The 23,450-nt window shown below is 44.6% G+C and overlaps 2 protein-coding genes across 4 annotated transcripts in view; both read right to left on the bottom strand.

Annotated features, from left to right (window-relative positions):
• Positions 1–289, bottom strand: part of LOC137522801 (sulfotransferase 2B1-like) — a 61,075-nt gene extending 60,786 nt beyond the window's left edge. Inside the window, exon 1 of the mRNA XM_068242893.1 lies at positions 183–289. The gene's annotated coding sequence lies outside the window, so the exon portion shown is untranslated. The remainder of the gene's footprint in view (positions 1–182) is intronic.
• A 12,128-nt stretch (positions 290–12,417) lies between these two features.
• Positions 12,418–23,450, bottom strand: part of LOC137521616 (sulfotransferase 2B1-like) — a 45,083-nt gene continuing 34,050 nt past the window's right edge. For all 3 annotated transcript variants that reach the window (XM_068241095.1, XM_068241096.1, XM_068241094.1), the window contains exons 5-7: positions 19,983–20,077; positions 18,346–18,526; positions 12,418–13,543 (exon numbers count right to left, since the gene is read on the bottom strand). In XM_068241095.1, coding sequence (XP_068097196.1) covers positions 13,428–13,543; positions 18,346–18,526; positions 19,983–20,077 — 392 coding nt within the window. In that variant the 3' untranslated portion in view covers positions 12,418–13,427. The remainder of the gene's footprint in view (positions 13,544–18,345; positions 18,527–19,982; positions 20,078–23,450) is intronic.

Genomic DNA, 23,450 nt, shown 5'->3' with positions numbered 1-23,450 from the left:
GTACTTTAGTAGTGCATTCAACGTTTAGATTTCTATATAGCTACTGAACACAGATGAGCTGTTTATACACATAAATCTATCCATGAGAACTGAGTGCATATTTCAGAGGCCTAGATGAAGGAATGTCAAAGGAGCCAAACGGCTACAAAGTTCAGGAGAAAAACAATGCATTACTTACTTACCTTCAGCTAACTGGTGCCTCTTGCTAAGAAATAAGTATGTGACTCTGACCCGTTTCTTCCTCTGTGAACAAGTAGGTCTTTCAGCTCTAAGCTGACATCCATCCTGTGATTGTTTGCTTCTAGAAAGCACAACTCCTCCCCACCCAGCTGTATATCAGATTACACACACTTTTTTTTTTACACTACACAGTTCAGTTCAGATCAGACTAGCAAGTATATTACAGTATTTATTTTACACATTTTCATTGCATATTTAAATAAAAATGTTTTTTTTTCTTTAGTATTTAAAGAAATAATCTATCAACAAAACATATTATTAACTTATTTTGATAAAGATTCACCCATAGTTACACAGATTGCGCAAGAGCTGTCCAAATGCTCACAATGCTGATACTTTTTAAACACCAGGGAGTCCACCAGCCTACATCAGGATCCAACGAGGTGTGCCTGTACAAGTCGATAGAAGAAGGTGACTGGGTCAACACCTGGGTTTAGCAGTTTTAGCTTATTTTATTTATACTGGTAGTAGCATAGCCAACAATGTCATACCTTGTTGATACCTGAAGGCCGTTCTCAATTGCTCACTGTGCTGGCTGGTGATGATGCTGTGCTGGCTCTGATGCTGGGCTGGCTGTGATGGCAGAGATGCTTTGATAACAGTGATGTTCTGGCTTGCTGTGTTGGCAGTAATAATGGGCTGGCTGGCAGTGATGCTGGACTTCCAGTGATGCTGGGCAGGCTGGTGGTTATGCTGGGCTGGCAGTGATGCTGGACTGGCAGTCATGCTGACCAGTGGCGTAGCTTAGGAGCTTTGGGCCCCGATGCAAGTTTTACATGGGGCCCCCCCAAGCACTCTATACATAACAATTAATACAGCGCGCCAAAACTTGCCAATGGCAACTACAGTGTCAGAGGTGCAAGAAGGGGATGGGGAACAGTTTGTTAATGATTATCACTATTCTAAGTATCTATAAAAGTAATTATTATGAGCACAGGACCAATAGAGAGCTAATGCTGCAGTTCAGGGAGGGCCCTACGGGGCCCCTCTGGCCCAAGGGCCCCGATGCGTTCGCAACCTCTGCACCCCCTATTGCTACGCCCCTGATGCTGACTGGCATTGATGCTGGACTGATGGTGATGTTGTGCTGGCTAGTGGTTATGCTGGGCTGGCTAGTGGTAATGCTGGGCTGGCTGATGGTAATGCTGAGCTGGCTGTAATGCTGGGCTGGTGGTTATGCTGGGTTGGCAGTGATGCTGGGCTGGCTGGCTGTAATTCTGGACTGGCTGTAATACTGGGCTGGCGGTGATGCTGGGCTGGCTGGTGGTAATGCTGAGCTTGCTGTAATGCTGGGCTGGCGGTGATGCGGGGCTGGCGGTGATGCTGGGCTGGCGGTGATGCTGGGTTTGTGGTGATGTTGGGCTGGCGGTGATGTTGGGCTGGCTGGTGGTAATGCTGAGCTTGCTGTAATGCTGGGCTGGCGGTGATGCGGGGCTGGCGGTGATGCTGGGCTGGCTGGGGGTAATGCTGAGCTTGCTGTAATGCTGGGCTGGCGGTGATGCGGGGCTGGCGGTGATGCTGGGCTGGCTGGGGGTAATGCTGAGCTTGCTGTAATGCTGGGCTGGCGGTGATGCGGGGCTGGCGGTGATGCTGGGCTGGCGGTGATGCTGGGTTTGTGGTGATGTTGGGCTGGCGGTGATGTTGGGCTGGCTGGTGGTAATGCTGAGCTTGCTGTAATGCTGGGCTGGCGGTGATGCTGGGCTGGCGGTGATGCTGGGCTAACGGTGATGCTGGGCTGGCGGTGATGCTGGGCTGGCTGTGATGCTGGGCTGGCTGGTGGGGGGAGTCCACATGAACATTTGAGGGGACAATGCGTTGTTACTGCAGCACACCCGATCAACTACATTGGTCCAAGATATTCCAGCATGCTCGATCAAAACATTTTGGCAATTGCCAAATCGTCATTTGAGCATGCTTAATGTGACATTGATTTTCCTCTGATTCGATAATTATTATCGACCGCAAAATCACCTGATGTATGGCAACATTAACCACTTCACAACGGAGGGGTTTTACCCCTGAAGCACCAGCGCAATTTGTACATTGCAGCGCTGCTTCCATTCATTTTTTACTGTGATATGATTGGTTATTGGGGACTGGGGTCCCCATAACCAATCATTGCACTGCAGAGCGGGGGTGTGTGCGCGCGGGGGCGCGCGATCGCGCGCTACACGTTTGTTTACATTCATTTATTATCAATGGAGACTGCTTCTGTTTGAAGCAGTCTCCATTGTGTCCGCAATCGGCGCGTCTAATTGGATTTAGGAACGCTTGTTCCTAACATCCAATTAGTCACCTGCTGTGCTGGCTGGCTGGAGTATGCGCGCGAGGTCCCCGCCCACTCCCAGCCAGTAAACAAATAGGGACGGAGAAATTTAGCACTGGGGGGTAAAGTGGTTAAATATAGTGTTTTGTGTACACTGTAAAACGAACACAAATGCTAGGAGACATATTAGCTGCATAGCTTTATTGAGAGAGCCACAATATGTGCACACCAGAGATAAGACTGTTTACAAGATAGGCCTGTGAAGAAAGTTACAAGATAAGGACAAGTAGTGTGTTGTTGTATTGAGTTGTGAAAGAATTGTTTACAATGGACTGTTAATAGCAACTTTCAGTCCAGGGGCGTAGCAATAAGGGGTGCAGAGGTAGCGACAGCATCGGGGCCCTTGGGCCAGAGTGGCCCTCCCTCAACTTCAGTATTAGCTCTCTGTTGGTCCTGTGCTCATAATAATCACTTCTATAGATACTTTGAATAGTAGTAATCATTAACAAACTGCTCCCCATCCTCTTCTTGCACCTCTGACACTGTAATTGCCATTGGCAGATTTTGGTGCGCCATATCAATTGTTATATATAGAGTACTTGGGGGGCCCCAATGTAAGACCTGCATTGGGGTCCACAGCTCCTTAGCTACACCACTGTTTCAGTCTGCAAAGTGAAGTATGTACAAATGAGTGGTCAATAAATATAGGTATGATTTTTTTTTTTTTTAAAGCAATATTAGAATAGGGAAGCAGGAAATTTGGGCGCATGAGGCAGGTGGACAAAAAGGGCGCCGCCATTCACTCCCATAATAAATATCGTTTAATGGGCGCCCAACAGGAAAAAAGGGCGCCGGAGAAAAATAACGTTTTAAAAGCGGCGCCCGGAGACTTTTAATGTTTTATAACTGCTTCTCATGATTACCCATTATTTAATGATTTATAATTTTTTAAACATTATTTTTAAACGAAAAACAGTACAATACTTTTTTTAAACATTACTTTTAAACGAAAAACCGTACAATTTTTTTTTTAAACATTTTTAAACGAAAAACCACACCATATTTTTTTAAAAACGTTATTAATGCTTATCACAGGGGCGTCTTAGGTTTAGGCACCACCAGGGAGGTCTTAGGTTTAGGCACCAACAGGGGGGTCTTAGGTTTAGGCACCAGCAGTGGGGTCTTAGGTTTAGGCACCAACAGGGGGGTCTTAGGTTTAGGCACCAACAGGGGGGTCTTAGGTTTAGGCACCAACAGGGGGGTCTTAGGTTTAGACACCAACAGGGGGGTCTAGGGGTTTGGGATATGTACAGGGAGGGTTCTGTGTGAGAGTAGGTTTAGGTATAGCTTTAGTAAAATTCTTATTAATGTTTTATAAAACGTTATTATAAATTTCACTTTTTAAACAGGGAAGATTAACGTTTTTAAAATTGCCCATTTCATACACATTATTTAATGATTTATAACTTTATAAAACATTATTTTTAAACGAAATATAGCACAAATTTTTTTTAAACGTTATTCATGATTATCGTTTAAAACCCTGCGCCCTTTTTTCCCGGCGCCCTTTTTTAACGTACGCTTAGAATAGATACGTCATTTCATTCAGATAGTATGTGATGCGTAAAGATGGTACAGGCATTTTCTATTTTAGTTCCCTAAAAACTGAAGTTAATCCTGATGTAATTTACTCGCTTACTCTTTTTTTCCCCTAGAATCTGCTCAGTCATAGCTAGCTTACTTTGTAAACATGTGAGCACAGCAAGATCAGATTTCAGCACTAGCTTCACACGGAACTGCCATCAGCCATTCAGTGAGGAGCAGGAATGTGGGAGGGATGATGACAAGCTTCCTTCTCGTTGGCAACGTACCAACTAGAACCAGACTGACAGGTAAGATTTATTGCAGCAGAAACGTTTCTGATTGATTAGATTGGACTGCTTGCAATGCAGAGTGAGGTTCTAGGCTGCATAATGAACACAGTGCAGTAGGTAAATGGAATTTTATTTTGTGGCTGACAATCCCTGTTTTATTCAGTTTATTGCATATACCCCATAATTCCATAGTTTGGTTGAACAAAATGATTCATCCATCAGTTTCAACCAGGAGAAAAATAAATAAGTAAAAACTAAGTACATTTCTGTGCTGCAGTCTGCAGCACAGAAATGTACTTAGTTTTTACTTATTTATTTTTCTCCTGGTTTAGAGATGAGCGTAATGACTTAATTACGATTTCGTGAAATTTCGCGTAATTAGTGTAATTACGATTATGGCCGTAAGTACATAATCGTAATGAAGAAGGATTTTGCGAAATTCCGCGTAAGCGTAATTTTCGCATCACAGTGGGTATCGCGAAATTACGTTTGCCTTGCATGCAACAGTTTGTAAGCGTAGTTACATAATGTAATTTCGCGATAGTTCATATTACTGTAAGCGTTAATTTTCGCGTCGTTTTCGCGTTGCGGTGGGTATTGCGAAATTACGTTTGCCTTGCATGCAAACGTTTGTAAGCGTAGTTTACACCCTTGAACTGCGCATGCTTAGTTTTTACATTATTTAACGCGAAAAAGCGTTTATATGCGAAAATTTGTTAGCGTTCGTCTGACTACTGCTGATTTGCTTCTGATTGGCTAATGCGAACAAGTAATTTTTTATAGCTAACAAGTAATTATGAAATTCGCGAAATTACGAAGAAATGCGAAATTACGGGATGGTTTAACGCGAAATTACGTTATGGTTTAACGCGAAATTACGTTCTGAACGAAACGCGAAATTCCGCGTTGAAAATTACGCTTACGGTATTTTCAATTACGATTTTAATGGCAATTACGCTACCATAATTTCGCATCATAATAGCAAATTTCGCATGCGAAATTATAGTAACGCGAAATTTCGAAAATTTCGGCTCAACCCTGCCTGCAGTCTCACATATTCCATTTGATCCAGAGGAAGGCAAAAAAAAAAAACCACTGCTTGGGCAAATTAAATTGAATCAGGTGATTCATGCGCAGCATGCGCAGTAGAGCCCGGAGGACGTCCGATGACGTCAGCGCGCCGGCGTGGGACGCAGAAGTTCCGGGCCTTGGAGCGCAGAAGAGCCCGACCTGGCAGCCGGCCTGGCCAGGGCGGGTCGGCCACCGGAGACCACCGGGAGCCTGCGGAGCGGCGGCGAGGGCACCTCCTGCCTGCCACGGGCTGGAGGAAGCCCCAGGTTAGTGGAAATTGATTTTTATTTTTTACCCACCCTCCCTGAACCTTTCCTTTAACCTTTCTTGGTAAGTGAGAGCTTCCTGCTGCTGCTGCTGCTGCTTGGCATTGACTGCTTTTGTTTAACTTGTTATCAACTAGTATTCCCAAGCCTGATGTTCCCAGCTGTATGCAATTTATCTCATATGGACCCATATGCAATTCACTTTATCACCTGAGTTTTCTCCTAGGAGATAATTTTTCATTTTCAATTTAAAATAACTTTCCAGCAGTTTTCAACTACTAAAGTACCAATAAGTAGGTGAAAAAGTACTATCAAAATTATTTGGAGTATTTTCTTGCTTTCTAGTGGCATAAAAGGCATTTTATCTACAAGTTTAAAAATATCACCAAGGAGATAACACCCCGAGAAAAAGTTAATTGCATATGGGCCATGGTGCTCTATCATTGCCTCTTCCAAAAATACATGACCTTACATTTATCTACATTCAATTTAATCTGCTATATGGTTGCCCACATGGCCAGGCTGTTGAGATCTTGTTTTAAAATGCTGTTTAGTGTTTATAATTCTGCATAATTTTGTAATTCCTGTAAATATAGGAACATTACTCTGTATTCCATCTACTAGATTATTAATAAATGAATTGAAAAAGGATTGGACCTTGTATTGACCCTTGTGGGATCCCACTGGCAAAAGTTTCCCTCAGGGGCGTCTCACCCACCAGGCAAGTATAGGCGGTTGCCTGGGGCGCCATGAGGTGGTGAGGCGCCATGAAGTGGTGAGGCGCATTCCCCCGCCGCTGCTACCGTGACCATGTTTTTTTTTTTTTTTTATATTATATTACCTCCCGACTCAGTCCCCGGTGCTCGGCACGCTACCATGTGCTCAGCAGTGCCTCCACCTCCACTTCTCCCCAGCCAATAGAGCAATCAATACTGCTCTTCTCTGCCAGGCTCCTTCTTTAAAGCCGTGCCCCTTCTTCTCAGTAGCCACACAGGTAAAGTGTTTACCTCGTGTGGCCCAGCCTTTAACTCCGCCCCACGCCAGTCAAACCAGGAGCCAGCGGCCAGCCAGCTTATGCCCCCGACAGTCTGACCCCCCACCTGTGTCACTGGCTGCACACAGACACTGGAGCGAGACAGCCAGGGGACAGATATAGTCACAGAGAGAAGAATGTGATGTGTCCGTGTTGGAGCCCCGCCCCCGCACAAGACAGCAACACAGCCCGGGAGAAGGGACATTTCTGCTCCAGAGTAGTGATGGGAATTCCGGCTCTTTTCAGAGAATCGGCTCTTCTGAATCGGCTCCCATTAAAGAGCCGGCTCTTACGGCTCTGAATCGGCTCTTCATTAAATATCACTAAACACCACTCAGAATCGGAGTAAAAGCCCCGCCCCCATCTCCATGACAATTCCAGACTGTTTCTCTGACTGTGGCAATCCCTCCTGCTACTGCTCTGCTCCGCCCCATACACTCCTACAAGCTGCAAGAGGAGGACTACATCTCCCAACATGCCTCAGAGCCCTTTATTGCAGAGCAAAGCAGAGCTCTGTGGGGTGGCTGAGGCATCGGCTCTTTCAAAACTGAGAACCGGCTCTTGTCGTTCGCAGCAAAGAGCCGGCTCGTTCGCGAACGACCCATCACTACTCCAGAGATGATAAGCTGCATGCACAGGCAGAAGAGAAGGTATGCAGGCAGGCTGCTAAGAACACTTCCTGTCCTGTGTGCAGACTCCCAGTACTGTTATAACTGCTAGAATGTGCCCTGCTCTTTTGATACTAGAGTTTTCTTTGAAAGCTGGTTAGGCTGTAGGCTGGTAAAGCTGTAAACAGTGCTTTAGTGCTGTGCTGTCTCTCCCTCTCCCCTCTCTGTTACTCTGCCCCCTCTTCCATCTTATGCTGTCTCTACCCCTCTCTGTTCCTCTGCACCCTCTTCCATCTTATGCTGTCTATCCCTCCCCCTCTCTGTTCCTCTACCCCTCTCTTACATCTTATGCTGCCTCTCCCTCTCTACTCTTTCCCTCTGCTCGTATTACGTGTATTTTCTGGTGAAATGCTTCCACATTACGATTATTTTCTGACAACGCTGCCCCATTACGATTATTTTCTGGTGAAACGCTGCTGCCCTATGATTAATTTCTGGTGAAATGCTGCTGCAATAAGTGTATTTTCTGGTGAAACACTGCCACATTACGATTATTTTCTGGTGAATTACGATTCTGAATTACGATAATTACTATTATTTTCTGATGAAACACTGCCGCATTATGATTAGGGGGGGAGGGGCTTGGGGGGGCGCCACAGGTTTTCTCGCCTGGAGTGACAAAATGACTAGAGGCACCCCTAGTTTCCCTTAATGAATATGACACGTAAAGTGTTACCGCATGATGAGCATGCATTGCCTTCTACTTATTGGCTATCATTCATGAAAGTGTGTTCGGTAAAAAAATCCGGGCGGGAAAATACCGCACTCTGTATTTTAGACTTCTGTGTGCTAATTCGTAAAAATGTTTACACTTGCTATAGAAGTTCGGTATTTTCCCGAACTAGGCTGGCTCTAGGCTGGAGGTAACATGAGAAGCTGCCTGAGTTGTTACATTTTCTCCTGCAGAGACAGCGTTACAATAAAAGAGACATCCCCAGCTTCCCTTGAGGCTCCCCTGCACACTGCATGCGATTCCGATTTTTAATCAGTTTTTACATCCAATTCCGATTCCGATTTTTAATCGTTACTGCATGCTGCTTTTTTTCCTCCGTTTTTCTGTTGATTGCATTCAGGGAAAATCGGAATTGCAAATCGGAAACGGAATGGGAATGGGAATCGCAAAACAGATTTGCAGTGTGCAGGGAGCCTTAGATGTGCAGTTTTTTAAAACTGCCTCTGTTTGCCCTGAATCTGCACTGAATCTGTCTATTATGCTGGGCATACACTGCACGTTTTATGCGTCGGATCGAGCCAGCGGCTCGATGCCGGCGCATCCACGCTCGTCCGCGCGGATCGATTGCCGCTCGTCCCCACCGGCGCTTCCTTACCACCGCTCCATTCCCTGCCATTGTCCGCCGGCGGGAATCGAGTGGGCAAAGGTCGAGCGGCATGTTAGGGCCAGCTGAACATTATCAGCTGGCCGGATCAGCTGGTCGATACACGGTACAGAAACGTACCGTGTATCCCCAGCATTAGTCTTTCTAAACAATCTATTTAATTGCCACAGTTAAGAAGAACTTCAAGAAATGTTACACATGCAGACTTTTTGATGTGAAATATATCTGAAAAAAGGTACCCAAGAGGTTAAAACACACAGCCTGGGCATTCTTGAAAGCCTTGTTTGTTCTGCTGTCACAGCTGCTGTCTGGAAGATCTGTCTCCATTAACTTTGCTCTTATTCGCAAAGCAAGCGGTATTCTCCGTCCCAATACCGCCTGCTCTAATCTTTATGAATTGACATTTAGTGACATGTGTTGAGATAATCACCGCACAAGGCGGTAATTTACCTCACTGCTAGGTAATTTTAGCTTTTCATGCGGTAACAGCTTTTATGAATTGACATTTTGCTAAGTGCTTGGTAAAGTCTGCTGTTTTCAGCATAACCGCATGCGGGAATGCTTTATGAATGATAGCCCTTGTGCATAAGACGTACATTATTCTGATTATTAAGTGAATACACCGCATAGCATGTTGGTTTTCTGTACTTTATAAATCCAATTTCTTGGCTTTTGTTAAAAATATAAAAATGTTCAATACCTTTTTTCTTCAGACTGACAATCATCACACATTTTTTTTTTTTATGTCTAGTAAGCAAGAAGTAAAGTAAGAAAAAAAAAGAGAGAAAGAGACTAAACTTCAGCAGAGCACACAAAATCAAAACAATTTCTGAAGTGAAATCCGCTCAACCTCAGTATTTAAAGGGGAACTGAAGAGAGAGGTATATGGAGGCTGCCATGTTTATTTCCTTTTAAGCAATACCAGTTGCCTGGCAGCCCTGCTGATCCTCTGCCTCTAATACTATTAGCCATAGCCCCTGAACAAGCATGTAGCAGATCGGGTGTTTCAGACTTTAAAGTCAGATCTGACAAGACTAGCTGCATGCTTGTTTCTGGTGTTATTCAGATACTACTGCAGAGAAATAGACCAGCAGACAAATAGACTTGTTTAGGACTCACACAAAACAATTTCTGTATGTGAGTCAGAGGAATGTGAGGAATTTAACCCTTGAATGAGGTTATTTAATCTGCACCTAGACACCCACACGTTCTCTTGTTATCTCGCATTACATCTCTATCCTACTCCTTTAAGGTAAACTACACATGACAGAAATAAGCAGTCAGTCACCATCTCCGGCCTCCTTGTAAAAGGTTATAGTTTCCTGGCCACCATGCCAATACGCAAAGCACATGCTGGACACAGAAATTAGAGTATTTGAAAAGCACTGGTGAAAATCTTTTCATAAAGCTTCCTGTTGTGCTGCTTTACTTAAAATATATTTTGGATTTAGGATATTTTGGATTTAGGAAAGCTATTAAGCCAGAATACTTAACCATATTTTCTGCCGTATAAGACGCTCCAGAATATACGTAAGGTGCACCTAGGTTTAGGGAGCAAAAACCAGGAGGGAGGGGAGATATAAACTAAACCTGGTGCATCCATATTCCAGGAACGTCTTATAATGTTCTCCCCAAGTGGTGTCCTCCTGTGTCCCCCATGTGTGCTCCTGTGTCCCACATGTATCTCCTTCTGTCTTTAGTGTGTCCCCTTTTGTTCCCAGTGTGTCCCCTTCTGTTCCCAGGTGTCCCCGTCTGTCCCCAGTGTGTCCCCAGGTGTTTCCACTTCTGTCCCTGCTCTGTCCCTGTTTTGTGTCTGCTCACCCGTGTCTCCGCTTCCATCCCCCTGTGTCTCCTGCTCCCCCTGTGTAAGCAGTGAAGTGTGGCGGCAGCTGTCTTACCTAGTCCAACAGCTCCCGTGGGGATCGCCGGCCTCCTTTGTTCCACGTGGCTCCCTCGGGTGAACAGCTTGAGCTGATTGCATCATCAGCAGAAGCCTTCAATAGGAAGAGAAGATGTCGCGATCCCCTCAGGAGCTGCTGGATTAGGTAATAAAGTTGCCATTACACTTCATTACTCATACAGGGGGAGCCTGAGACACAGGGGGAGGCAAGTGGAGACATGAGGGAGCAGACACAAAGCAGGGACAGACCGGACAGACAGGGGGCAGAAAAGGAACCGGACGGGTCGGCAGTTCGTATCAGCGGGCATTTGTAAGTCGGGGATTCCCTGCATTCGTCTTATAAGACGCAGTGTGTCTCATATAGCAGAAAATACGGTACATATTCAGAAGGAAGATCCAGTAACGTGTACATTTTAAAGCAGCGCAAGGAAAAATTGGAGTGAGATATTGCTGCTAGTAGAATATCAAAATTGTAGATACTGTGTACTATTGTCCCCTGTTATCGATAGTAGAATATCATAATTGTTACCAATACCGATATTCTACTGTCACCTTATCCTATTCTCATGTATTTAAAAAGGGGGATCTTTAAAAAGGGGCATTTTTAAGGTGGCAATTAATTATTTGTTCACACTACATAAAGAAAACTTCCAAGAACCCCCGATGAAGAATTGGACTAGTCCAAAATTAGCCAGATTTGTCCGAATTTTAATACCTGCTGAAAGTGCCAATGACAAAAATATAATTGCTAGTGCATTTTTCTCTGGAACATACGTACATCTTTACATGTATGTATTTTAAATGTTACAGTTTTAAGCGTTAGTGATCTTTAACCTCCCTGGCAGTAATCCCGAGCTGAGCTCGGGCTAGCCGCCTGGAGTTCTATGCGGAGTATAGCGCACAGTGGGAACTTTTACTCACCTCTCGGGGATCCAGACTTCGGTAGCCGTTCCTGTCCTCAGAGGCTCTGAAACACTCTGGTGAGATCGACGGCATTGATCTCTTCAAAGAGTTACAATGCCACCCAGAGGACAGAGGTACAATTGCAGCGCTGGAGCCCAGGGAGGTGAGTGAGTGCTGGGGCTGCTGTAGAGACTCTGGCGGCATGATTATTTCCTGATTTTAGGGTCTGAAACCTTTTAAAAAGACCCTAAAATCTTGAAATAATCATACCGCCACGGGGGGTTAAAGGACATGTGAAGGGCACTGTATTGAGGGAAATAATAATGGGGAGAACACTATAATGAGAGTAATACTACATGGAACACAGAACTTCTGCTGGAATTAAATGTTTTATTATGGTAGTTTTTACAATATAACATCTTCAAAAGTTTGCAGTATATGTATACTGTATGTAGTACATATATTTGCCACATCGCTCTGTCTTTTCCACATACTACCAACCCCCTTCTAGTTTCTTTTAAAGAGTTGGGAGCAGGCTCGCCATCAGGGGGGTACAACTGTGACTTCCGTCACGGGCCCGTGGCACCCCCAGGCATTAACCTCCTGACTGTCCTCTTCCGAACCGAAACCCGCCGCCCCTCCCCCAGAGGCCACCGCTGTTAATACCTTAGCAGCGGCCACTATCCCCTCTCCGGCGTGTGTACTTATTCCAGCAGCATCTCCCGGCTGCTGTGTGTGATGCGGCAGGAAGCAGGGCTCGGTTCCCATAGTAACGGCGATACACTACAGGAAGCCGCTGCCCTGCTTCCTGCCGCATCACACACAGCAGCCGGGAGATGCTGCTGGAATAAGTACACGCGCCGGAGAGGGGAGAGCGGCCGCTGTTAAGGTAACAACAGCGGCGGGGACGAGCGGGGGGCACCACCTACCCATACTGGGGCACTATACTGGCTATACTGGGGCACTATACTAGCTATACTGGGGCACTATACTGGCGCGCTATACTGGGGCACTATACTGGCTATACTGGGGCACTATACTGGGGCATTATACTGGCTATACTGGGGCACTATTCTGGCTATACTGGGGCACTATACTGGCTATACTGGGGCACTATACTGGCTATACTGGGGCACTATACTGGCGCGCTATATTGGGGTACTGTACTGGCTATACTGGGGCACTGTACTGGCTATACTGGGGCACTGTACTGGCTATACAGGGGCACTATACTGGGGCACTATACTGCCTATACTGGGGCACTATACTGGGGCACTGTACTGGCTATACTGGGGCACTGTACTGGCTATACTGGGGCACTATACTGGTTATACTAGGGCACTATACTGGCTATAGTGGGGCACTATACTGGCTATACTGGGGCACTATACTGGCTATACTGGGGCACTATACTGGGGCACTATACTGGCTATACTGGGGCACTATACTGGGGCACTATACTGGCTATACTGAGGCACTATACTGGGGCACTATACTGGCTATACTGGGGCACTATACTGGCTATACTGGGGCACTATACTGGGGCACTGTACTGGCTATACTGGGGCACTGTACTGGCTATACTGGGGCACTATACTGGCTGTACTGGGGCACTATACTGGCTATACTGGGGTGGCTAGAGGGCATGCACAGCAGTCTGTAGGGGGGCCCAGGCTTGATGTTGTGTGAGGGGCCCCAGAATTTCTGTAGGCGGCCCTGGTTGGGAGGTGTGTATGAGTTTTGGTCCACTTTAAGACTACTTTAATTTAAAAAAAAAATCATTTTTTATAAACTCTTGTGGATAGTAATTTTTCAGGGGCGCAAAATGTGGCTTGTGAATGTTTTTTGTGACATTTATAGTGACGTTAATCACTTTTGTTCCCAGAAGAAAGATGTGTCGAGGTCTTTCATTCTCTCTTGATAAACCTTGTCAAAATATTCACTCTGGGCCACTGTAAAATGGTTCTTCCAGTCTCCAGAGACGCCTGTAAAAATGCAGAACATCATATGAGAAGCAGGAAACATAAATATCTCTAAACCCCCTAGATTTTAAAGGGAACCTTAAAGTGGATCTGAGGTGAACTTTTACTCATTGCATAATTGTGTTCCTTTCTGATTGTTTATAGGGCATTCCTCAAGCCAAATACTTTTTTGTATTTGTTTTAATACTCTAATTCCCTAAAAACTAAATAAACCACGCCCACAGGTTTTCAGAGAGCATTGGCATGAGCAAGGGCTCATGGGAGCTCAGTCTGGGCAGGGGGAGGAGGAGGTGTTACTAGCCATTGATTTCAGAGGCAGAGGGGAGGAGGGAGGAGGGGAGATTAGGCTTTTTTCACAGTCTGAGTGCTGATGGTGCAGATAAGCCTGCCTCTGTGTAATGTTTCCAAACAACATGGCTGCTGTCATTGTATCACAGGAATAAATAATAATTTTCTATTAAAGCTGTTTGCAGCTAGATTTGCTGTGTAAACTATCTAAACTTTAGATAAGATATATAGACAAGTTACTTGTTATAGTTCATTTTTCATCTCGGATCCGCTTTAAACTAAAAAAAAAAAGTTTCACCTACCTGGGGCTCCTACCGGCCCCCTGCAGCCGCTTCGTGCCGGCCCTCATCAATCGTCTGGTCCTCCGCAGCGGCTCATTTTTGCTTTGTTGAGTCACTGTCCACTATGCCTGCGCAACCCTGAGTGCGCACACCCTCATTCGAGAACGTCCTGAGCAGGCTCAGTAGAGATTTTCTGTGCAGAACGCTTCCAATGATAGGAGAGTGAATGATGACACGCACGGGCGCACAGGCGCAATGGACATCGGCTTACAAGACGACGTTACTGAAACTGCGCCACGACGGGGGACCAGAGGATCGTTGGGGACTGGTGTGGGCACAGGACGGCTGCAGTGGGCTGGCAGAAGCCCCAGGTAAGTGAAACTTTTTTTTGTATCTTCAGATTCCCTTTAAAGCCTCGGTTCAACTTCCCATTGTTTTATTGCATGTGACAGTCATTTTGCAGGGCACTAAGTTTCGTATTTGGCTGACTGGGTCCTGTAGTCCCTTTTCCTGATGAGATAGCAATGTCAGACATGCTTTCTGGTCATTATCTAGACTATCTAATCACTCCCCACATGAGGTAGTTACTAGGAAGGAAGTGAAAGAGAGCACCAGCCAGTGTTTCTGTGAGCACAGATGGCATGGTACCACTCTGCTTTTTTTCTGCCTGCAAAAGAGAGTTACTCTTTGCGGTCAGCACAGCAGCACCACACATCAGCAGAGTTTTTCCTGTTCCTATCTAGAGTGGATTTATACAAAGATGCTGGCCAACCTCCCTGCTCACTGCACACTTTATTGGCACTTGGCAGTTGGACGGAGCAACTGCCATTCACTAAGTGCTTTTTAAAATAAACAAAACCCTGAGAACCCCCCATGAGGTGATGGGCTAGTCAAACTTGTTTGTGCTGTGGTACCTTAATTGAAAATTGTCCTTTTAAACAATCTTGCAGTACAAAATTTGATACAACTTTTTTTTTTTTAATTAGCACAAAAATCACGTTTTCATAAAAACTCTTATCTTTGAATTCAATCTTTATGAATGGCAATAGAGTATGTCAGCAAAAAGACCTTCATGAGATTGATAGATTCTATAATCTGCATTGAGGTAATGAGCAGTTATTGTTTCGGGCTAGTCAAAACCTGTCAGTTCTGTCAGATTTCTACTATCTACCGTAAGTGACAGCAACATAGGAGACAAGTAATTTATTATTAATTAATATTTATTATTATTATTATTATTATTATTTAGTAATTTTACTCTGTAAGAAACCTACTTCTTATTTGTATCTGTTTAAACATATTTCAAATGTTAATGATAGTAGTCCTTCAATTCAAAAAGGGTGATGAGAGGTAAACATGAATTTTATAAACACACTAGGGAGGGTCACATACTAAGCAGGGAGGAACTGAGTAGGAAGGTGATGAGACTGCTGAGCTGCAGTGCTGGCCCCAAATACAGTGGGATACGAAAGTTTGGGCAACCTTGTTAATAGTCATGATTTCCCTGTATAAATCGTTGGTTGTTACGATAAAAAATGTTAAATATATCATATAGGAGACACACACAGTGATATTTAAGAAGTGAAATGAAGTTTATTGGATTTACAGAAAGTGTGCAATAATTGTTTAAACAAAATTGGGCAGGTACATAAATTTAGGCACCACAAAAAAGAAATGAAATCAATATTTAGTAGATCCGCCTTTTGTAGAAATTATAGCCTCTAAACGCTTCCTGTACGTTCCAATGAGAGTCTGGATTTTGGTTGAAGGTATTTTGGACCAGTCCTCTTTACAAAACATCTCTAGTTTTATTCAGGTTTGATGGTTTCTGAGCATGGACAGCTCTCTTTAACCCACACCACAGATTTTCAATTACATTCAGGTCTGGGGACTGAGATGGCCATTCCAGAACATTGTACTTGTTTGTTTGCATGAATGCCTTAGTGGATTTTGAGCATTGTTTAGGGGCTTTGTTTTGTTGAAAGATTCAGCCCCGGTGCAGCTTCAGCTTTGTCACTGATTTCTGGATATTGGTCTCTAGGATTTGCTGATACAGAGTGGAATCCATGCGTCCCTCAACTTTGACAAGATTCCCAGTCCCTGCACTGGCCAGTGGCCACACAGCCCCACAACATGATGGAACCACCACAATATTTTACTATAGGTAGCAGGTGTTTTTCTTGGAATGCTGTGTTGTTTTTCCTCCATGAATAACGCCCCTTGTTATGCCCAAATAACTCAATTTTAGTTTCATCAGTCCACAGCACCTTATTCCAAAATGAAGCTGGCTTGTCCAAATGTGCTTTAGTGTACCTCAAGCAGCTCTGTTTGTGCTGTGGGCTTCCTCTTCATCACTCTCCCATACAGCATCTCTTTGTGTAAAGTTCGCCGAATGGTTGAACGATGCACAGTGACTCCATCTGCAGCAAGATGATGTTGTAGGTCTTTGGTGTTGGTCTGTGGGTTTACTCTGACTGTTCTCACCATTCGTTGCTTCTGTTTATCCGAGATTTTTCTTGGTCTGCCACCTCGAGCCTTAACTTGAACTGAGCCTGTAGTCTTCAATTTCCTCAATATGTTCCTAACTGTGGAAACAGACAGCTGAAATCTGAGACAGCTTTCTGTATCTTTCCCCTAAAGTACTCATCATGGTGAACAATCTTTATCTTCAGGTCATTTGAGAGTTATTTTGAGACCCCCATGTTGCTACTCTTCAGAGAAACTTAAAAGAGAAGGGAAACTTGCAGTTGACCCCCTTAAATACTCTTTCTTATAATTAAATTCACCTGTGTATGTAGGTCAAGAGCCACTGAGCTTATCAAGCCAATTTGAGTTCCAATAATTGGTTCTAAAGGTTTTGGAATCAATAAAATGACAACAGTGCCTAAATGTATGCACCTGCCTAATTTTATTTAAACAATTATTGCGCACTTTCTTTAAATCCAATAAACTTTATTTCACTTCTCAAATTTAACTGTGTAGGACTCCTATATGATATATTTAACTGACATTTTTTATCGTAACAACTAACGATTCATACAGGAAAATCATGACAGTTAACAAGTTTGCCCAAACATTCGCATCCCACTGTAGTTAAAAGGAGGAGATAGATGTGGCCAGGTGATGGTTGATATGCTTTTTGGTAAGAGCTGTTTGATAGCTGGATGGTAGGAACAAAATCTGAGAGGGTGACCTGGGACTTTAAAGTGTTTACATGTATTGGTTTAAACAGCATGATTATCTACATTCTACATCTATCTATCTATCTATCTATCTATCTATCTATCTATCTATCTATCTATCTATCTATCTATCTATCTATCTACACTATCTAAAAAAACAACAACACTTATTCGTGTAAATGAAAAAAAAAGCAAAAAAAAAAAAGCTTTAGCTGTTGGTGATAGTGGATGCTGATGGCATATATCTGATAGTGCAGATAACCCTCCTCCCCACTTCCCTGTGCCTTGCTGATATAGCTGCTGGTACTTTTAAAACTTACATGTAGTGTTGAGCCGAAATTAGTCAAAATTTTGCGTTACTATAATTACACATGCGAAATTTGCTATTACGATGCGAAATTATGGTAGCGTAATTGCCATTAAAATCGTAATTGAAAATACCGTAAGCGTAATTTTCAACGCGTAATTTTGCGTTTCGTTCATAACGTAATTCGCGTTAAACCACAACGTAATTTCGCGTTAAACCATAAAGTAATTTCGCATTTCTTTGTAATTTCGCGAATTTCGTAATTACTTGTTAGCAGGGTTGCTCGCGAATTTTCGCCAAAGGCATTTTCGTCTGCATGGCGAATTTTGATGTGAAATATCACTACATGGCGAATTTTATATGCGAAATAGCATTCCGTAACGCGAAAACGACGCGAAAATTAACGCTTACAGTAATATGAACTATCGCGAAATTACGTTATGTAACTACGCTTACAAACGGTTGCATGCAAGGCAAACGTAATTTCGCGATACCCACTGTAATGCGAAAATTATGCGAAAAGTACGCTTACGCGGAATTTCGCGAAATCCTTCTTCATTACGATTATGTACTTACGCCCATAATCGTAATTACACGAATTACGCGAAATTTCGCGAAATCCTTCTTCATTACGATTATGTACTTACGCCCATAATCGTAATTACACGAATTACGCGAAATTTCGCGAAATCGTAATTAAGTCATTACGCTCATCTCTACCATGCGGGTAAACTCCTCGTCACTCACCTTTACGCATAAATGAGCCTTTAGTTTGATCCAGGACATCAGATGGCAATTGAGACCAGTTGGACATCTTATTGTCCTTCATAGAACTGAATGATGAATGCTGTACAACTGAGTCAATCTGAGCATCAGTCAACTCCTTTCCTAGGAACTTACAGAGCCTGACCACACTTCCACGATGATCCTGAAAAAATAATAATAAAAGATTGATGCACAGAAGCCATTCTTTTTTTGTTTTCATTCCCTATTCTGGAAGTTCAGTTACATCAACGTTTGCTACTCATTTTTATTAATACAACTCTTACTTATCTATAATATAAAAATATATGACTATAATAGTTTGCAAAAGAGAGAAAAAAAAAGCAAACCATAGCAAAAGTATTATAAAGAGTTAGGCAACCACAATCTTTTGACCTATGGGACTTAATTCTAGATACAGAAAACAAAGGAAAGAGAAAAAAAGAGAAAGATTAAGAAACGCTCGAAAAAAAATAGACGAAAAGGTGCTATAAAAATTATTTTGAGCATTTTCTTGCTTGTTGGTGGTTTAAAAGTCACTAAGTTGTGGAAATATTTCCTAGGAGAAAACTTGAGTGAAAAAGTTAATTGCATATGGGCCCCTGTGTGTATTTAGAGAATTTAGCCTGTCTAATTACCTCTCATCTGTGTCTAATCACAATAAAATTTAAAATACGTGCAAACATAAACAAATAAGAAGTATGTTTTTTTCCAGAGTAAAATGAGCCATAAATTACTTTTCTCCTATGTTGCTGTCACTTACAGTAGGTAGTAGAAATCTGACAGAAGTGACAGGTTTTGGACTAGTCCATCTCTTCATGGGGGGATTCACAGAGATTTATTTATTTTCAAAAGCAATTGCTCTGTCCAACTGCCAAAAAGCTGTGTAGCGAGCAGGGAAGCTGGCCAGCATTTAAATCCTTTTTAGGGAATATCTTTATAAAGAATAAAAGCCTTGCTGAGAATCACCTATGAAGAGATGGACTAGTCCAAAACCTGTCACTTCTCTCAGATTTCTACTACCTACTGTAAGTGACAGCAACATAAGAGAAAAGTAATATATGGCTCATTCTACTCTGCAAAAAACGTACTTCTTATCTGTCTATGTTTGCACGTATTTTAAATTTTACAATTTTTCACCATAGTGGCCCTTTAATTTTATCCCTCAGCTGTCTCAGTTGACTGCCATGGCAGGGCAGCTAATATCCTAACACAGGATGTTAACCCTATGTCTATGTCTACTTCCATGAAAGCAGGAAGTAGACACATTGCAGATAAATTACAGGATTTGTATCAGCTGTAACAAAGAAATGTTTTTGTTTAAACATTATTATGCTGTTGCTTATCTTTTAGAGCAGAGAGGAAGTTCTAAGTTCAGGTCCGCTTTAAATGCTGCCCACATAATGCTTATTTTCTAGTGAAACATTGCTGCACTACGATTATTTTCTGGTGAAAGTTGCCGCATTTTGATTATTTTCTGGTGAAAGATTGCTGCATTATGACTATTTTCTGGCAAAACATTGCCGCATTATGATGGGTGGGGACACAGGTTTTCCCGCCTGGATTGACAAATTGGCTAAAGGCGCCCCTGGTCCCATCTCTATTGCCTTGCCATTTCATACCTTTTGAAGCTCCTCATATGTTATAAAGAAAACTCTGCTGTCACCCTTCATTTGCATCCATCCTTTGATATGATCAAACCAAGAGCCAAACATAGCTGAAAGAGAAGTTACAGTACACTTTACATAATGAAATAAGTGATGATGCCAAATCAACCCTCCCATTCACTGTTTAGAAACTGTTTTCCAAGTAACAGTAGTCTCAACACAGCTTACTTACAAAGCACTGTTTAACAAGGTGCAGCAGAGCTCACCTGTTGCAGTCACTGGGACTCTCAATCCCATTATGTTTTTATTATTGGTATTGAGTAATAGGAAAGTCTGAGCAGTTTGTAGGTCTTTCACACTTTAAAGGTGCGTACACACGCACTACGGCCGCCAACAATGGGTCCATCAGACCCTCCTGCCGGGCGGGCTTTCAGGCGACACTAGCATGTGTGTACGCACTGTCGGTGGACTGATAAGGCTGTTTCTGACTCTGAGCGATCCGCCCGGCGGATCATTCAGAACCAGCCTTATCAGTGTGCCGACAGTGCGTACACACGCTCTACTGTCGCCTGAAAGTCTGCACAGCGGGAGGGTCTGACGGACCTGTCGTTGGCGGCCGTAGTGCGTGTGTACGCACCTTTAGTATCTGTTGAGTCTGGTCTTATTGGGTGTGGGGTAGGTGATTGTCACTTTGTAGATTGTGGAAGAAGGTGAAAGACAGTCAATATTTACAGACTTATATGAACATCAGATGATCTGAATTTCTGGATTTGTCCAGCAGTTGTGCTGCGCCACCTTCTAATGCTTGTTTGTGTGCTTGATTATAAGAAGGAGGTGATCCAACTTTGCATTGTGTGTGGACTGGTCTAGAAGCTTAACTGTGCAGAGCTAGCCTTCTATTTTTATGATATTCATATATTATACCAGCCCCACTAAGAAATTATGTGAAGCAGGGCTCAAATTCTGGCAAGGCCACATAGGCCATGGCCTAGGGCGCCAGAATTTCAGCATTGTTTAGGGAGGCTGACGGGCAGAAAAGTGTTTGCAGCCAGACCCGGTCCATTTGTAACCGCCCAGGATTGTTAGCAGCAGATAGGCTAGTAGCAGGTGGCTGGCTGGACCGGTCAGGTGTGCTGGCACGCGACTTCTTGTGACGGCGGGGATAAAAGATCCCATCAGTACACTGAGAGCAGACAGGGATCATTGCTCCAGCTTCAGAGCAGAGGGAGATTTCAGGTAAGGTAACACGGAGCGAGCACAGGCCGATAAACACTGGCCCATGAGGCTCTACTAACTTCTGTTCCTTGCTGGCAGCGCAGAGGCTCTTTCATATTTACCTTTCCGTGCATGCTCTACGTGCATGCTCTGTTTTCTTCCTCTGCCCCTCCCCTTGGCATTGTGGTAGTATGGAGCTGCTTAGAGCCAGCCAAGCTGACCTGCAAGAGGAGGAAGAACTTAGAGCAAGTATAGAGAGGTAAATATAAAAGAGCATCTGTGCTGCCAGGCCAGCTCTGCACAGGGGGAAGGTAGAACAGTGGCTGGGATGTAAATTGAGCCCAGAGCGTGCAGCTCTGCATTGATAACAATCAGCATTTTTACAATGTGCATCACACTTGAAATCAATCAGCCTTTCCTTCTGAGTGCAGCATGGACTCTGCAGGCAGTGTCAGAAATGTCAGGCAGGGCCGGCCCGCTCATGAGGCGGGGTGAAACATTTGCCTCAGGCGGCAAACTTCTAAGGGCGGCACCCGCCCGGGGGGGCCGGCTGCCGAGCCGGAGGGGTAGCGGGCAGGTCGGGGGTATTGGGCCTAGCGGTGGGGAGGGGGGTCGGACCCCCCCTCCCTCGCCTGGGTCCCCCGATCTGCGCTCCCCTCCAGCCTGTAATTAGGAAGCCTCTGCCAGATCATAAGAGGCACGGGCGGGGAGGACTCACCTTTTCCGCGTTCCAGTGAGCGCTCCACTGACGTCACTTCCTGCATCGCCGCCCACTGTATTGTAAGTAGGCGGCGATGCAGGAAGTGACGTCAGTGGAGCAGCAGCTCTCTCCTAAATTTGCCTCAGGCGGCAAAAAGTCTAGGGCCGGCCCTGATGTCAGGCATGTGTGACAGGCTGCTTCTCTGCAGTACGGGTCTTCTGTCTGCTTCGCATTTCTGCACTCTTCACATGGGGCAAGGCAATGTGGGAGAAAACATTTAGGGTGCAGGCATTGTTTCTTTGCACTATGGGCAGGGCAGGATTTGTACTTTCCAGTGCCCTAGGCCTGCTGTCACCAAGCGCCCCCCCCCCAGAAAAAAATAAAAATTGTCCAACACTCTGACTAGCGATCATTGGTTTGAATGGGCTCATCTCAGTTGTGCTGCTCTGCCCCCCATTCAAAAAATAATTCCTGTAATTTGCGCTCCTGCCCGCATGTGCACAGCAGTTGACAGTGTTCTGGGGATGCATACTTGAGAAATGACGCTGATGTATGACCGGTACTTGTCAAGAATGCATAACACTGTACCAGCCATGGGCAGGAGTGAGAAATTACAGGGAGCGCGAGTGGCCAGAGCATGCGCTGCTTCTTTGTCCTCTGTGCGACTGGCCGCAGTCGGAGCCACCGACATGTGGCAACTGGCAGGGCAGTGCAATGGAGAGAAGCCCATCCTAAACAGAGAACAGGTAAGTAGCAAACATCCTATCAAGACCCACTTTGGATGTTCTGTTGTAATTAGAGTGGACCTGAACTCAGAACTTCCTCTCTGCTCTAAAAGATATGCAACAACATAACCTTTCAATAAAAACATTTTTGTTACAGCTGATACAAATCCTGCAATAAATCTGCAGTGTGTCTACTTCCTGCTTTTGGAAGCAGACATATTTTTAACATCCTGTGCTTTCAAATGAGCTTAGCTGTTCTGGCAGTCAGGTGACACTCACAGTGTAGAGATCAAATTACAACTTGTGACACAGAGGAGGGGGAATTAGACAGGCTCTCGAAATACATACATGGTACATATCTCTGTTTTCCTTCTGTCCTGTGCAAGAGTTCAGCTCCACTTTAACCACTTGAGGACCCACCCTTTACCCCCCCTTAAGGACCAGAGCTGTTTGTTTGGATCTGTGCTGGGTGGGCTCTGCAGCCCCCAGCACAGATCCGCGGCCACACAGAGCGATCAGATCGCCCCCCCTTTTTCCCCCCTATGGGGATGATGTGCAGGGGGGGTCTGATCGCTCCTACTTGCAGGCATTTTGCGGGGGGGGCACCTCAAAGCCCCCCTCCGCGGCGACATTCTCCCCCCTCCCTCTCCTACCTTCTCCCCCAGGAGATCTGGGCTGCACAGGACGCTATCCGTCCTGTGCAGCCAGTGCCAGGACGTCCCCTGTCACATGGCGGCGATCCCCGGCCGCTGATTGGCCGGGGATCGCCGATCTGCCTTACGGCGCTGCTGCGCAGCAGCGCCGTACAAATGTAAACAAAGCGGATTATTTCAGCTTGTGTTT

Source organism: Hyperolius riggenbachi, chromosome 6 (assembly GCF_040937935.1).
Source record: "Hyperolius riggenbachi isolate aHypRig1 chromosome 6, aHypRig1.pri, whole genome shotgun sequence".
In the NCBI taxonomy this organism is placed as follows: domain Eukaryota; kingdom Metazoa; phylum Chordata; class Amphibia; order Anura; family Hyperoliidae; genus Hyperolius; species Hyperolius riggenbachi.
The sequence above is the reverse complement of the archived record's forward strand: the minus strand, read 5'-3'. Positions and strand labels throughout refer to the sequence as shown.